At 38.0% G+C, this 15100-nt stretch overlaps 1 protein-coding gene across 1 annotated transcript in view; it reads right to left on the bottom strand.

The window, feature by feature from the left end:
• Positions 1-15100, bottom strand: part of ASXL2 (ASXL transcriptional regulator 2) — a 135050-nt gene that overhangs the window by 46880 nt on the left and 73070 nt on the right. Inside the window, exons 3-4 of the mRNA XM_082852153.1 lie at positions 7534-7642; positions 3801-3951 (exon numbers count right to left, since the gene is read on the bottom strand). Of these exons, the coding sequence (XP_082708279.1) occupies positions 3801-3951; positions 7534-7642 (260 nt within the window). The remainder of the gene's footprint in view (positions 1-3800; positions 3952-7533; positions 7643-15100) is intronic.

Below are 15100 nucleotides of genomic sequence, written 5' to 3' on the forward strand. Positions count from 1 at the left end.
AAGGTACCATCTTTCAGATACATTATAGCACTGGGAATTTTCCATTTCAACAAATGATTATCATATTGAACAAGGTCAAAAGGGTAATGGACTATTCATATTAGATGCATTTGAATTAAAAGCTTTAGTAAATAATCTCTGACTTAGCATTTTAGTTTCTCCTGAAGACATTCAATGGGCCCCTCTGAAGTATTAGAGATACTATCAGAAATAATGGAGCAGTAATATCAAAATTGAAATTGAGCTTTATATAGTTGAAGGATTAATAGTTGAAAGAGTGCATGGTCAAAAACAGCAATCCTTCTCTTAAGGGAGAGTTTTATTTTCACAGTAGTCTTTCTTTAGAGGAACTTCATTTCCAGAAGTAACAGACCGTTTTAGTTCTAAATCCCTTCTCCTCACACCAAGTACAGTCTACTCCAAACTGAGCAGGCTGTGGCTCCTGATTATATTCAAACAGTCCCCTAACCAAAGATGAAGAGGCCTTACCTGAACACCTTCCCTTGCTTCTGGGTACCCTAACTATCCAAGTCCTAGTAGTGTAGCTGTCTTTAATACATGACAAAGCTAAAACCTCCAACTCAGACACTAATCACCCCAGGAGAGAAGAGAGCATCTCCCTCAAAGGTCCCTCACCATGTAAGTTAACTTTGCCCAAAGGAGTTTTTCTCTCCAGTATACTTTTTAAAGGTGACATTTCTCTCTCTATATAATCATCACTATTCAGTAACTTAACACATATATAAATGCTGTTAGAGGGCAGACAGGTCTACGGTATTTTAAGTAACTCCAAACACACTATGTATCAAATTCCTGAAGCAGTAAAATTAACATGAGCTCATGTTCCTGGAAAGAATTAGTAACACCTTATAAGTGAAAAAGCATATTTCACTTAATTTTTTTTTGACATTTTGAAAGCAGACCAAAATTTAACAAAACTTTTTTTCAGAAGATAAAAATAATGCTTTTGCAGTTGCTTCATGCTGCAGTATTTATATTTTAGGGGAAAGGCAGAGACTTCACTTAGCTACAGTCCTACAAAAAAGCAACAGAAAGTTGATTTTAATCATTTTTCTGGCGTTATTCCATCTTACCTTGGATTGGAATTCCAAAAAGCTCGTCTCTGAACATTGTTTCCTGTCTGAAAATTAGGAACCAGAACTACAAACTTCTAAGTTCTTCCACCTTACACAGAAATCAATAAACCAGTGTTAACATTGGACTGAATTTCAAAGTTCTATTCTCTGTCCCTATCTGGCTAAAAGGTATACCTATATCAAGAGTTTCTATCGATTTCCAACTAGAAGTATCAGTTTTGCTGTCAGAGCTCTTTATTTTTGTACATAAAAGGAAGTGGGTTTTGATACCATCTCAGTGTTCTTCCTGTCTTACAATGCATTTGAAATAAAGTGATGTCAGATTGAGAGTAAAAGCCCTAAATAAGAAAAAGAAATAGGGGCGCATTTAGTTTGTTTTACCTTTATTAACTGCAACTGACTTAGAACTGCTGTGCAGCACGCTGCTACTATCACTGCTAACTACAAGTTTTCCATCTTAACTTGCACTGGACTACAAAAACATTCATAAATATATAATATAAACCTAAAATTCTACATTTCTATGCCTATGTCATATGCATGACCCATGAATGAGAGAAGCACATCCTATGAGAGACTAAATCATTCTTCATTATTGCTAGCTCAGCATTTATCCATCTCTGAAGACTATCAGAGCTGCTAGAGTAGTTAGCATGTCCATATGCCATCATGTGCACCTCTCATCTCTACCTTCCAAACACCACATAAAGGCCATTCTATACTCAGTTTAATAGGCTACAATCAGAAAAGATCTTTACTGAACATCTCATCTTAATGTAAACTGAGGCTAAGTAATATTGTGACAATTTCTAGAAGAAGAATGAATCAGAGGCAGTTCAAAAATAGTTTATGTGGACCACAATTTTGAATTTGCTATTACCTTGCTGTTAATATCTTCTATTATTATGCCGAGGGTGGGGCAAGGTTATACTATTTTAATCTACCCATTAAGCTACAGACAATGGGGTTCTATTGTTATTTTAAATCCTCCTGTATCATAATACATTTAGAGAGAGCCTTTCACAACCACATAACAACCACTACTTCAAATAGCCACTGCAGTTATAAAGCAGAAACTGACACACCATTGTAAAGCAATTATACTCCAATAAAGATGTTAAAAAAACAAAAACAAACAGCCACTGCAGCATATGAGCTACTGAAAAGCAAAGACTTCCACAACCAAGATTTTGTTCCCAGTTTACTAGTCTGACCTCCTTTAGTATCGACTTCCCTGTTTCCAGCCACATCCAGAAATTATGAATCTAGCTGTCTCTCTTGCCTGATGACTTGACTTGGTTCCTAATCCTAGATCAACAATTCCCAAACTTAAAAAGAAAAATTTAAACTGGGGAGAAGCCGAGGAGAGACAGAGCCCTTAATACTTTTGGCTCCATCCTTCCAAAAAAAGAGGTCTTTAGTACACTCTGAGAAACGTAAAGTCCTGGACACATCTCCTTTCACTACTGACAGGAATTACTTTAAAAAACACATATCAAGAATACTGGTCACAGGTCCCAACCTTGCCTTGCCTTTATTCCATTTGTTCCTAACACATGATGTCTGAGCTGCTCTCTAAGTGGTTGTGATCTTAAAGCTAGGATCCTCTGGTTTCAAAATTTGCCCAACTTGCAAGTGTAGTAGCTGTATGAGAGAGCACAGATAATGTCACCAATTATCTAAATCTTCTCCAGGAGTAGCACACACATTAACACAGAAATGATAATAAAGAAGATGATTTTTCTGTTATAGTTCAAAATCAATAGTTCTAGAGGTACTTAAAATTAATGAGTCAAGTATTCCAACAAGCATCACTCTAACTTCTAGATCCAAAGGCAACTCACCTATGACTCAAACGTAAGAGGTCATCCAAGCTAGGGAAACTCCTGGATGTCTATTTTGCTCTGGAATATCACTATATCAGTCCTTATAAAGGAACCAGCATGAGCTGGCTTAAAATCTGCCCCGCCATGTATGGCTAAATTTATCAATATTGGGGTAAAAACGATTTGCCCTCTTCAAAAAGACTCTTGACAAGGAGCTACAAATAATTAGAAGAAGAGGTAATAAAATGTATCCTTAAGTGGAAAATTCATCCCAGGGAAGCTGCAGCAACAAAGATATTATTCCCTAAAGAAAGTTTTTGGGTAAGCTATGAAGCAGAAACCAAGCAGGAGATGAGAGCAAAGACCAGCAGACTAAATTTAGTCTTTGCCAGTAGAAATGAAAAGCATTATTTTCCTAGTAAGGAGAGAGCTCTTAGAGCAATTAAGTCCTCAAATTTTAAAAGAAAGCATTAGAGAGGTAAATAAAATAAGAGCATCCTAAAAAAAGGCTACGGGCAGCCAAGAGCTAAAAATAAACCCCGGCAAAACCCAGAGCCATGTTATCCAATGTGATGGCCACTAGCCACATGTAGCTATTTAAATTTTAGTTAAAATAAAATTACAAATTCAGTTCCTCTGTCACACTAGCTATATTTCAAGCGCTCAAAAGACACATGTAGCTAGTGGCTGCTTTGTTGAGTTGGACAGCGTAGATGCAGAACACTTCCATCACTGCAGGAAATTCCACGGGACAGTACTGATCTAACTGGTAAGGGAAAGAGACTAACTGACGTGGGGTCTAGAAAAAGAGGAACTATTAACAAGGGCATTTGTCCTACAGCATTCAGTACTTTATGGAGGGATCAGGTGGATTTACCTTTCCTTTTCCACCTGCTCTTTTTTCCCTCCTTGTTGCTGCCACCATCACTGCTGCTGCTGCTGTTCTCAGAACTCTGGGAATCTGACTGACCATCACTGCTTTCTTCTGAACCTTCTGATAGCTCTTTCACCCCATCCGGCACATCTTTCTGAAAATGTAGGCATCCAATTAGGATTAATCATTACCATTTCAGCAAATAGGAATTAAATTTCTGATATGCATTGTTGTGACTTTTAATTGTGCTGATTAATTTTTAGTATCATAAAATTCAGTAGCAGAACCAGCAATAATTTCTGAATTCCTGTCATCTCTCTTCTTTGGGTCAAATTAGTTAATGCTTCCATCCATACTCAAAGATAAAAAATATACATGACAATCTTATGCAGGCACAACACAGAGGCTTAAATTGGACAAAAAACTTGGTATATTTAAATCCAGGTAAATGATGAAATGTTCAGGATAAAATCTATATAATAACAATTTTTAAAAATGTATGTACACCCATCATCCATGTAATATATATATATATATATATATATTTGTGTGTATGTAAGTACCATTACGTATTATAAAAAGTCTGGATAGCAAGTGATAGTGCATTATTTGAATCTAACTGGTTCCAAAAATTGGTAAGTAGCAAGAGTCAAACACAAAAGGAATGGTTTAAAAAAAAAAAAATCACACGAATCTTTGGTTTCTGCATTGGACGGTGAGAATGCTAATCAGAAAGGACACCTGTGTCAGCCACAGTATGTGAGAGATATAACAGGGTAGTTGTAAGATCAAGAACTAGGAAATTAAGACTTTGGGGGTTTGAATTCTGGCTTTATCTTCTCCTAATTATGCAGCCTTGGTCAAAGTCTTAAACTCTCATGCCTCAGTTTCCCTGTCTATAAGATGGGGTGACAGTACCTACCTTAAAAGATCATTCTGAAATTAAATGAGTTAATAAATATAAGATGCTTAGAACAAGGCCTGGCATATGATAAGAGCTCAATAAATATTAGCTACTATGTATTTATGTACTATGTGAAATATATACATATAAATAAACACATTAGTGAATGTTATTTCTGAGTTATAAAACTATGCATGATTCTTTTTTCTTCTCAATATATTTTTTGTTTGCCCACATAATTTATTTTTATAATCAGATAAAAAGTAATTCTGACACATGAGCCTCCTACCTATAACTAGTACTCACGACATTACAGTCAAGATAGTAACCTCTGATCTAGTAAGGAACTGGTTTTTTCCACTTACGTTTATACTCTAGTGCCATTTCACATGTTATACACTTTCTTAAAATACATATCCTTTCCTTCAAAATACAGGAAACTTTTATAGAGTTAGTTGCAAACAAGACCTCTTGATCTGTAAGTTCAACACGCACTTTAAATACAAATATAACTGTCTTCTTCTTTTTTTTTTTTTCTGGTATACGGGCCTCTCACTGTTGTGGCCTCTCCCGTTGCAGAGCACAGGCTCTGGACACGCAGGCTCAGCGGCCATGGCTCACGGGCCCAGCCGCTCTGCGGCATGTGGGATCCTCCCAGACCGGGGCACGAACCCATGTCCCCTGCATCGGCAGGTGGACTCTCAACCACTGAGCCACCAGGGAAGCCCCCCCTAACTGTCTTCTTAAACTTGTGATCCCTCCAGGATCAACTCATGCCCCAAATCTTAGAATCACTGCACCCCTTTTACCCACTCCAAATAGTTTACGTTTCATTTCTCTAATGTCCCTTGCCTCCATCTCTTTCACCACTCTCAAAGTTTAGGCCAATTATCTCTTCCAAACAATCATAACCATCCTTTTGACAAATTTTCTTGCTTTACTCTTAAGTGTATCCTACTTGAATTATCTTCCTAAACATGATTTGATCATGCTATTCTCCAAAAAAACCTCTGCCGTTTCCTCAACACATACCTACCCTCCCTCCTTCTCTTTCTTAACCGCTCAGTCAGGTTTTCAAAAGCCTCCAAAGTTTGTTCTTCACCTAACATTTACCCCATCCTGACTCCTTACCACACTAGCCCACACACAGATTATGGTCTAACCACTCCAATTTACTTTCAAATCCATTCTGAATCCTTTTATCTGTGCCTTTGCTTAAGCTATTCCCTTGTCCTGGAAGGCCCTTCCTTCCATTATTTATCGGCCAAAGTTCAACTCAAATTTTACAACTTTAAAACAACAGAAAAACAAACTAAATCTTCCAGATCCCTTTATTCGAGGTTCATCTTTACTTCTCTATGCTCTCACAGTACTTTACAGCACTGTGTGTTTTGTGAGCATGCTATTATTTCAGTAACTATGTGAGCTGCAAGAGATCAGGGACCATAGTTTATCCTTTATAGCCTCTACAGTGTCAGGTATAGAATAGGCATTTAATAAATGTTATTAACAATACAGAAGGTCTAGAACAACTAAAACCTAAAAGAAACACAGAAAGCTCTATGTGGGACTAGATCCCTGTAACCCTGTGAAGTTCAACAAGGTGTTTTAAAAGGAGGTATTATGGGTAAGTTAGATCTTTTTAATGTTAGTGGGCTACACACAACCAGTGAGCACAGAGATGACTACAGTCAAAACTAAAAAGGTAAGAGGGGACAGAGTCCCACATACACATGGACATAGTCATTGCATGCCAAGCATTAATTCTCCTTCTGCTGATAAATTTTCTTTGGGAAACAACCCTTGCCTCAATTCATCAGGCTTGAGAGGGCTTAACCACACTTTCACATCAAGGGTGATCATGAACTTAAGAGTGGCCAATCAGAAGACTCCATATGTTTGGTAACGGCAATCATTCTGGTATAGGCACATGGGCCAAGCCAAACCAATTAAGCCACATCAGAACTAACTAAAGGGCTCCTGCTTCAGTTCCTGAGACTCCTTCTCTCCAGACTTACAGATTGCAGAGTGGGGGCTGGGAGTGAAGTCATGTACCATGAGGAGAGGGCCTGCCTGAGACTGAAGCCAAAAGAAAGCGGAGAGACCCATCCCTGATGACAATCATTTGAGCTCCCGAATTCAGGCTGAGTTTCCCTAGAATTTTCAGTTATGTGAACTAATAACTTCTCTGTTTCACTCAAGCTCATTTGAGTTGGTTTTTCTGTTTGTAACTGAAAGGACACTGATAAGTCAAGGTCCCTTTTTAGTGCAGAAATTAGAACTTAGCAAGCCTGTTATGGTAAAAGAACACGGGAATTCAGTCAGATATGGATTCATATTCTGGTTCTGATACTATCTGGCCAACACTGAGCAAGAAAATCCAAGCTTCTGAACTTTGGCTTTCTCTATCACAATAAAGGAATAATAAACACAACTCTGAATTGTAATGGAGAATTAAATCAGAAAGTAATATAAAGCATCAAGGCTGTATACTCCACAGTAATACTCATTATTATTTAAATATGTGACACCCTTTAAAAGTCACTGGAAGTCATTTTCATTTCATCCTTTCAAAATAATACTGTGGCAAAGAATGAAAAAAAAAAACTATGGCAAAGAATGAAAAATGAAGTTACTTCTCCAATCTACCTACAGATGGTTACAGAGTAATTAAAAAAAAAATGTATTGGATACAGGATTGAAAATTTTACCTCTTCCTGAAAGTAAGCTCTTCAAGAACAGAATTCTGTCTCTATGATGGAAGTATTATTTATTACACGTAGTTACTTCCTGTTTTCACTTTTAAAATGACTCCCTAACAAAAATATTTACCTTCAAAGTATACACTCCCATTCTACCTGGAACCTTATAGAAGATGCCCTCTTCACCTCGGGAGTTTGTGTGCAGCATTGCATTCAGGCATGCAAGAGGGGAAGTTCCACTGCCAAAAAAAAAAAAAAGAGAGAGAGAGAGAACACAATGATTAGTTTCTGTCTCTGAATATCCTATGTAACACTGAATTAAGATAAAATTAACAAATCAACACTCATTTGACATAAACACATTTTATAAACTATAAAAAGTCTATAAATCTAGAAAGGCTGCCATGGAGAAAATGGATGTAAAATTCCTTCCCAGTTATCTAAAGAAAAAATAATTCTACAATTTTCTTAATCCCAATTTAGCATCTAACATTTCAGTCAGGACAAATTTCTCTCACAGAAGCATCGCAAATATATTCTCTAAAGATTCTATTTCACTTACAATTTTATTTGTTAATACACCTCAATAAAGCTGAAAAAAATTTTTTTAATCTATTTCATTTAGCACAAGCCTTAAATGTCCAGAAGTAAAACAGGGAAGAAAAAGAAAACACACACAGAAATAAATAATATTAATCTCCCTGCATACTGCTGCACCAGACTGAATCTGAGTTATGGAACGAACACATTTCCATGCTCCCTTTTTTTAAATTGAGATATCATTGACATGTAACATTGTATTAGTGTCAGGTGTAAAATATAATGATTCCATAGTTATCTATATTACGATGGTCTTTAGACCTATCATGAGACCACTTTAAAAGACATAAAGCAGGCCTTGGAATATTCATCTTCTATGTAGAAACCTGGTTAAAAGTTTACTAATTCTAATATACATTTATCATATTTTCTAGAGTTTTAGGTATATAATAAATTATCTGTTGAAAATATACATATATCATTTTCCTTTCTAATTGTAATCAATTTCATTTTCCTATAGTAATATAAATGGAAATGTGTGGCATCTTTAAATTTAAAAAAAAAACCAGCTCACAATATCTGAGGGATAAGGCAACTTATTCGCACATTTCTGTATCTCCCATCTCAGTTCTCTGCTGGTACTACTCAATAACCCAAAGAAGCCTACTGGAAGAGGCTGCTAGATACCTTGGGTATCTAAAGATAAGAGTTCTCTGTGGGAGAGAGCAGGACCACTGTCTTTTGGTACTGTGAAGGTGCTGAGGGTCAAAAACTGAAAAGATGGGGACTTCCCCGGTGGCGCAGTGGTTAAGAATCCGCCTGCCAATGCAGGGGACACTAGTTCGAGCCCTGGTCCGGGAAGATCCCACATGCCACGGAGCAACTAAGCCCGTGCGCCACAACTACTGAGCCTGCGCTCTAGAGCCCGCGAGCCACAACTACTGAGCCTGTGTACCACAACTACTGAAGCCCACGCACCTAGAGCCCGTGCTCCACACTCGCCGCAGCTAGAAAAAGCCCGCTAATAGCAGCGAAGACCCAACGCAGCCATAAATAAATAAATAAGTAAATAAATAAAATAAAATAAACTGAAAAGATGGAGGACAACAAAGAAAATAAAGGAAAACCTTTTGGTAAAGAAAATGATGAGGACACTTCCCTGGTGGCACAGCGGTTAAGACTCCGTGCTCCCAATGCAGGGGGCCTGGGTTCGATCTCTGGTCAGGGAACTAGATTCCACATGCATGCCGTAACTAAGAGTTTGCATGCCACAACTAAGGAGCCCGTGAGCCGCAACTAAGGAGCTTGCCTGACGCAACTAAGACCCAGGCCAATCAAATAAGTAAATAAATAAAATATTAAAAAAAAAAAAAAAGAAAAAGAGGGACTTCCCTGGTGGCGCAGTGGTTAAGAATCTGCCTACCAATGCAGGGGACACGGGTTCGAGCCCTGGTCCGGGAAGATCCCACATGCCACGGAGCAACTAAGCCCGTGTGCCACAACTACCAAGCCTACACTCTAGAGCCCACAAGCCACAACTACTGAAGCCTGCTTGCCTAAAGCCCGTGCTCTGCAACAAGAAAAGCCACCACAATGAGAAGCCTGCGCCCCACAACGAAGAGTATGCCCCTCTCGCCACAATTAGAGAAAGCCCACACACAGCAACAAAGACCCAACAGAGGTAAAAATAAAAATTAATTAATTAATTAATTAATTAAAAAGAAAAAGAAGGGCTTCCCTGGTGGCGCAGTGGTTGGGAGTCCGCCTGCCGATGCAGGGTACACGGGTTCGCGCCACGGTCCGGGAGGATCCCACATGCCACGGAGCGGCTTGAGCCGTGGGCCATGGCCGCTGGGCCTGCGCGTCTGGAGCCTGTGCTCCGCGAAGGGAGAGGCCACGGCAGTGAGAGGCCCACGTACCGCAAAAAAAAAAAAAAAAGAAAAAGAGAAAGAAAAACACTGAGTATCTCCAGGCTGATTTTCAGTTATGTTTCTCTAATTTAGATATTTCCATGTTAAAAATACACATAATGCAATTCTAGTCAAAACTCCCAAGTTTGTATCAAATAAACATATAAAAATTGCCAAGAAATTTCTGGGAAATAAATGATGAGAGACTTGCTTAAGAAGATATTAAAATGTACTCTAAGCACATTATTAGAATATTAGTGAATAATGAATTACTGAATTGAATAATTATTGAATAATAATAATTAAATTAGAGTTTTATTGAAGCAATGTGTTTCTGGGACAGGATAAACAGGCAAATGTTCACTCTTACAGACTGCTGGTGGAACAAAATAGAAAATATAGAAACAGATCACAATAAATGTAAAAGGTACTATTTCTGTGCAGCAGGAAGAAGACTGAGTTATGACACGGTCACCTGTAGTGAGAATCTTTCTCTTCCCCTGAGCAGTATGAGAAAATAATACGTAAGACTTTCAGTCATATGACCATGAGGGGAGTATCTGGAATTTGGGTGGAACACCACAAAGGAGAGAGAAAGGAAGGGCTAGGTAAGGATTATAGAGGAAAATTCAACACCCAAAAAGGCAGAGCTGAGAAAAGAGGAAAACAGCAACATTCTTTTTTTTAGCAATATTAGTTATGCCACTGTATCCAGCCTTGCCTTAAGCCAGTCCCACCTTTGGAATTTTGTTGAGGTTTTAAGTCACAAACAACCGAGAGAGTCCTAAATAAAATAGTTTATTTAATAATTAATTAAATAATTATTTAATTCTCACAGCTTATATAAAAACATATTCCAAATGGATTAAAGGCCAAAATATAAAAAATAGAAGGAAAACAGTATAACCTACAGTATAGAGCAACCTTTCTACATAAAAGAGAAAAAAACCCAAACCACAAAAGAAAACCTTAATAACTAAATAAAAATAAAAATTTCTGTACAGGAAAAAAAATCATCAACAAAACTATACCAAGCATACCTAAAAGAGCTTTCTAGGAAAATACAAACAACCAATTAGAAAAAAATGGATAAAGGATATGAAAATGCAATATAAATGGCCAACAGAATACATGAAAAGCTGCCCAAACAAATGAAACCGAGACACCACTGGTCAGACTCGTAAAAATCAAATATATTCAGGTCTTTGTTAGCAGTACTGTACTAAGGTCAGTTTCCTGGTTTTGATATTGTACTGTAGTTATATAAGACATTACCACTGGAGGAAGCGGGGTGAGGTATCCATGGGACTATTTTTATAATTTCCCATGAGTTTATAATTACTTTTTAAAAATGAATTGATAAAATCCATTGCAGGTAAGGTTATGGGGAAATGAGCACTCTTATATAGACTGTTGGTGGGACTGAAAACTGCTACCCCACCCCCCCCATTTCTCAATTCTGCCTTAAGAAAGTAACACGCAAATATCCACTAAAATTAAAAGTATTAGGGGCCACTGATGCAACATTCCCACTTCAATCTATCCTACAAAAATAAGGCCACAAGGACTTATGGACATCTATGCAAGGATTAACTCCAGCATTGTTAAAAGCGTCAAAACACTAAAAATGACCTCAAAGTCAGTAAGAGGATGGTTCACCATATGTTAGTAAGGTAACCAACAGGATATGAATCAATAACAGCAACATTAACAGCAAAAGGATTGCTAAATTCCAGGAAGCATTCTGGTTAGCCCTCACAACAATCCTTTGAGGTAAGCAAAATTATGACACCATTTTTACAAATGAACAAATGAATGTATTGAGGTGTTAAGTAAGCTGTTCAAGATCACACAGTGATTAGTCAATGGTGAAGCCAAGATTCCAGTAAGAAGAAAGAAAAGAGAAGCAGAACAGGAAAGAGACTGTTTAAAAAGAACATATAATCAAGTGAAAAGAAAACATGCTATAATCTGTAGTTCAATAACCTATCTGGGCAAAGCTTTGCCCCAATTTTTGGTATTCAATTTCAATATTAAGTACCAACTCTGTTTAGTACTGTTTACTAAGTACACAATAAACTAGGGTCTGTGGGACCAAGGAGGAAAGCTTTCTTAGTTCAAAGTCTAATGGGAAAGACAGACAAGGGAATAAACTGCCACAAGCACCTGTAACCAGTGCTACCAATACAGACCTAAGTCCACAATCCTTGACCCCAAACACTTAAGGCCAAATGTTTCAGACATAAAAATCTGTTTGGATTTTAGAAAGGCAACATGATATGCCATATACTATGTAATATCACCAGAGATTAGGGGCAGCAATCCCATAACCAAACACAGTGAAACACATGAATATTCACACTAAGTGGGAGAAACAAAGACTACATATAGTTTTATGTCAGTTTCAAGAGAAGGTGTTGTTGACAAATGAGGTTTGTTACCAAAAGACTAAAAAACTTTTTCAAGCATTTTGGATTTTGGAATTATAGAATCGAGAACACAGGCTTGTGTATATATAAAGTACTTTAGGTCAGAGAGAAAGAAACAATCTCTTCTAGGGCTTAGTACCTAGAACCAAAAACAAAACCAAACAAACAAAAAGCCAAAAAAAAACAAACAAAAAAATCCCAACTCAATCAAACCAAAACAAAAAAAAACTCCTTACAGTAAAACCCATAAAAATGAAAGCAAATGGCACACATGTACATCTGGTGAAAAGATGTGGTAACAGAGATACAGACACCATCATATTTTCCTTGCAAATCCAATGTAATTTTCCTTTGAAGGAAATAAAGTTTCGAAAAACCCACAAGATACACAGAACACTATACTGTTTAAAACAATAATATAGATTTGATTTCAAGAAAACATAAAAAACCAGAGAATCCTTGCAGAGTTTATTTTTATTAATAATGAAGCAATGGCAGAGAAGTAAAATAGGCTACACTGCCCATGATGGCAGGAATATACCTTCAAGGGAAGTAACTCCAGAATGATATAATTAAATAAAAATAACTGAATAACTTGAAGGAATAGGCATCACCTTCATGAGTGATAAAACACTGGTACTAAGGAGATCATACTGACATAAAGTCAAGTAAATATAATATGGGCTTAAGTCCTGACACCTGTAGCAGCTGAAACAAGAACACCTCAAAATATTACATAACTATCATGAGATAATTTAGCTTTTAATTTTTTGGTCCATGCTCAGGAGACTGGCGTTGGGGCAGGGGTTGGGGGCAGCTCTCAAAGAAAGGAACAAATGCAGTGCTGTAATTTTATGCTGATCTACCCCACGAAGGAAACATACACAAGGCCCAAGAACAAAAGTAACTTCTGTCATGCTGTCAACAGCCTTATTTAATTCTCTCTGCAGTAAAAGTGGTTCCTTAGCAGTAGCCAGCAGGGCTGAAAAGACCTGAGGCCTATAATCACACTGCTCAGAGGAAACAACATAGTAACTCATGAAAAGAGACATCACTGTGTGGCCAAAAGAGCCAGATTTATGTATTCATACCAATGTGAATTTATATCTGAGTGTGGCCATGGGCAAGTCACTGTAAACACCCTTAATTTTCTCATCTGTGAAACTGAGGAAATACCATCTAATCTGTAATTTGTGCAGAATCTCAATTCATATATAAAGTGTATGCCACAGAGAAGTGATTCAGTAACTGTGGTAGTTACCTTAACAACTTGCTCCCCCATTCCAGTTTCATAATGTTCCAGTGTTCCCTACCTATCTCAAGTGACAGTAACTTCTCTCACCCCCATCAATTCTCCACTCTGAAGCCAGAGTGACCTTTTAAAAACAAGCATGGGACACTTCCCTGGTGGTGCAGTGGTTAAGAATCTGCCTGCCAATGCAGGGGACACAGGTTCGATCCCTGGTCTGGGAAGATTCCACATGCCGCGGAGCAATTAAGCCCGTGAGCCACAACTAGTGAGGCCTGCGCACTCTAGGGCCCACGTGCCATAACTACTGAAGCCCATGCGCCCTAGAGCGCACATGCCACAACTACTGAGCCCACGCACTCTAGGGCCCGCGTGCTGCAACTACTGAGCCCACGCACCTAGAGCCTGTGCTCCACAACAAGAGAAGCCACTGCAATGAGAAGCCCGCGCACGGCAATGAAGAGTAGCCCCCGCTCGCCGCAACTAGAGAAAGCCTGCGCACAGCAACCAACCCAGCCAAAAGAAAAAATAATAATAATAAGTAAATAAAAACAAGTATGATCGTGCCACCTCTGCCCAGCTTAAAATTCATCCATGATATCACAATGTTCTTAGAATGAAGTCCAGAATTATCAAAGTGACCTGACCCGCCTCCCCCCTCTCCACTCTGGCCTACTCTAGCCTTCTTTCCATTTTGTAACTTACAATTCTCCTGACTTCTTGGCCTTTGTACTAATTAATGCTTCTGCTTGTAATGATAACCCTCACCTTTTCTCCTCGCAAGCTCCAATTAATTCACTCTTCAGATTTCAGCCTCAATGTACCCTGTTTAAGGAAGCCATGCCAATGTTATATAGAATCCAATACTTTTCCTAAATACGTATCATTTATAACTACATATATTGTAAGGAAAAAGTTTTAATTTAACATGTGACTCCATTGTGGGCCAGCCAGATTCAACAGCATGTGATTTCACTGAAGCTCTGGGAAGCAGATTCTCTCTTCTCTTCTATATTCAAACCCGAAAGCATATAGGCTCCAGGACCTACAAACAATTCTGCAACTATGATGGATGAGCCTGATGAAAATGGAACAAAAATGAAGGAAGCAGAGCTGAGAAACTGATCAAACTGCCAGAGCACCTGGATCAAGTTCTGCCAGGTTTTCTTCACTTACATCACACAATTAATTTCCTTTGATGTTTAAGCCAGTTTACATTGCATTTCCTGTTATTTACAACGGAAAATACCTTAACTGACAAAGCATCTAGGTCGAAAGTTTTCATATTGACAGAGATATGAAAAGGATGCAGAAGAAAAGTGCAGGATATTCAAAGGTGACAACTCTCTCCTACCAATGAGAAAATATGTTTATGAATACACAGTGTATACTGAATAAGAAGAGGCAAAGTGCTACTAAACCTGTACAGACGAACTCAAGTACCCAAGATACTCAGAAATATTTATCTTAACTTTTTTCTAAATCTTAAACTTCAAGGACTAAGAAAAAATCAAGCTGAGACCTAGGCATGAAAAGCAAAAGTGGCAGAATGAATTACTGTTTTTAATT

Source organism: Leucopleurus acutus (assembly GCF_964270905.1).
Source record: "Leucopleurus acutus genome assembly, chromosome: 12".
Lineage (NCBI taxonomy): Eukaryota > Metazoa > Chordata > Mammalia > Artiodactyla > Delphinidae > Leucopleurus > Leucopleurus acutus.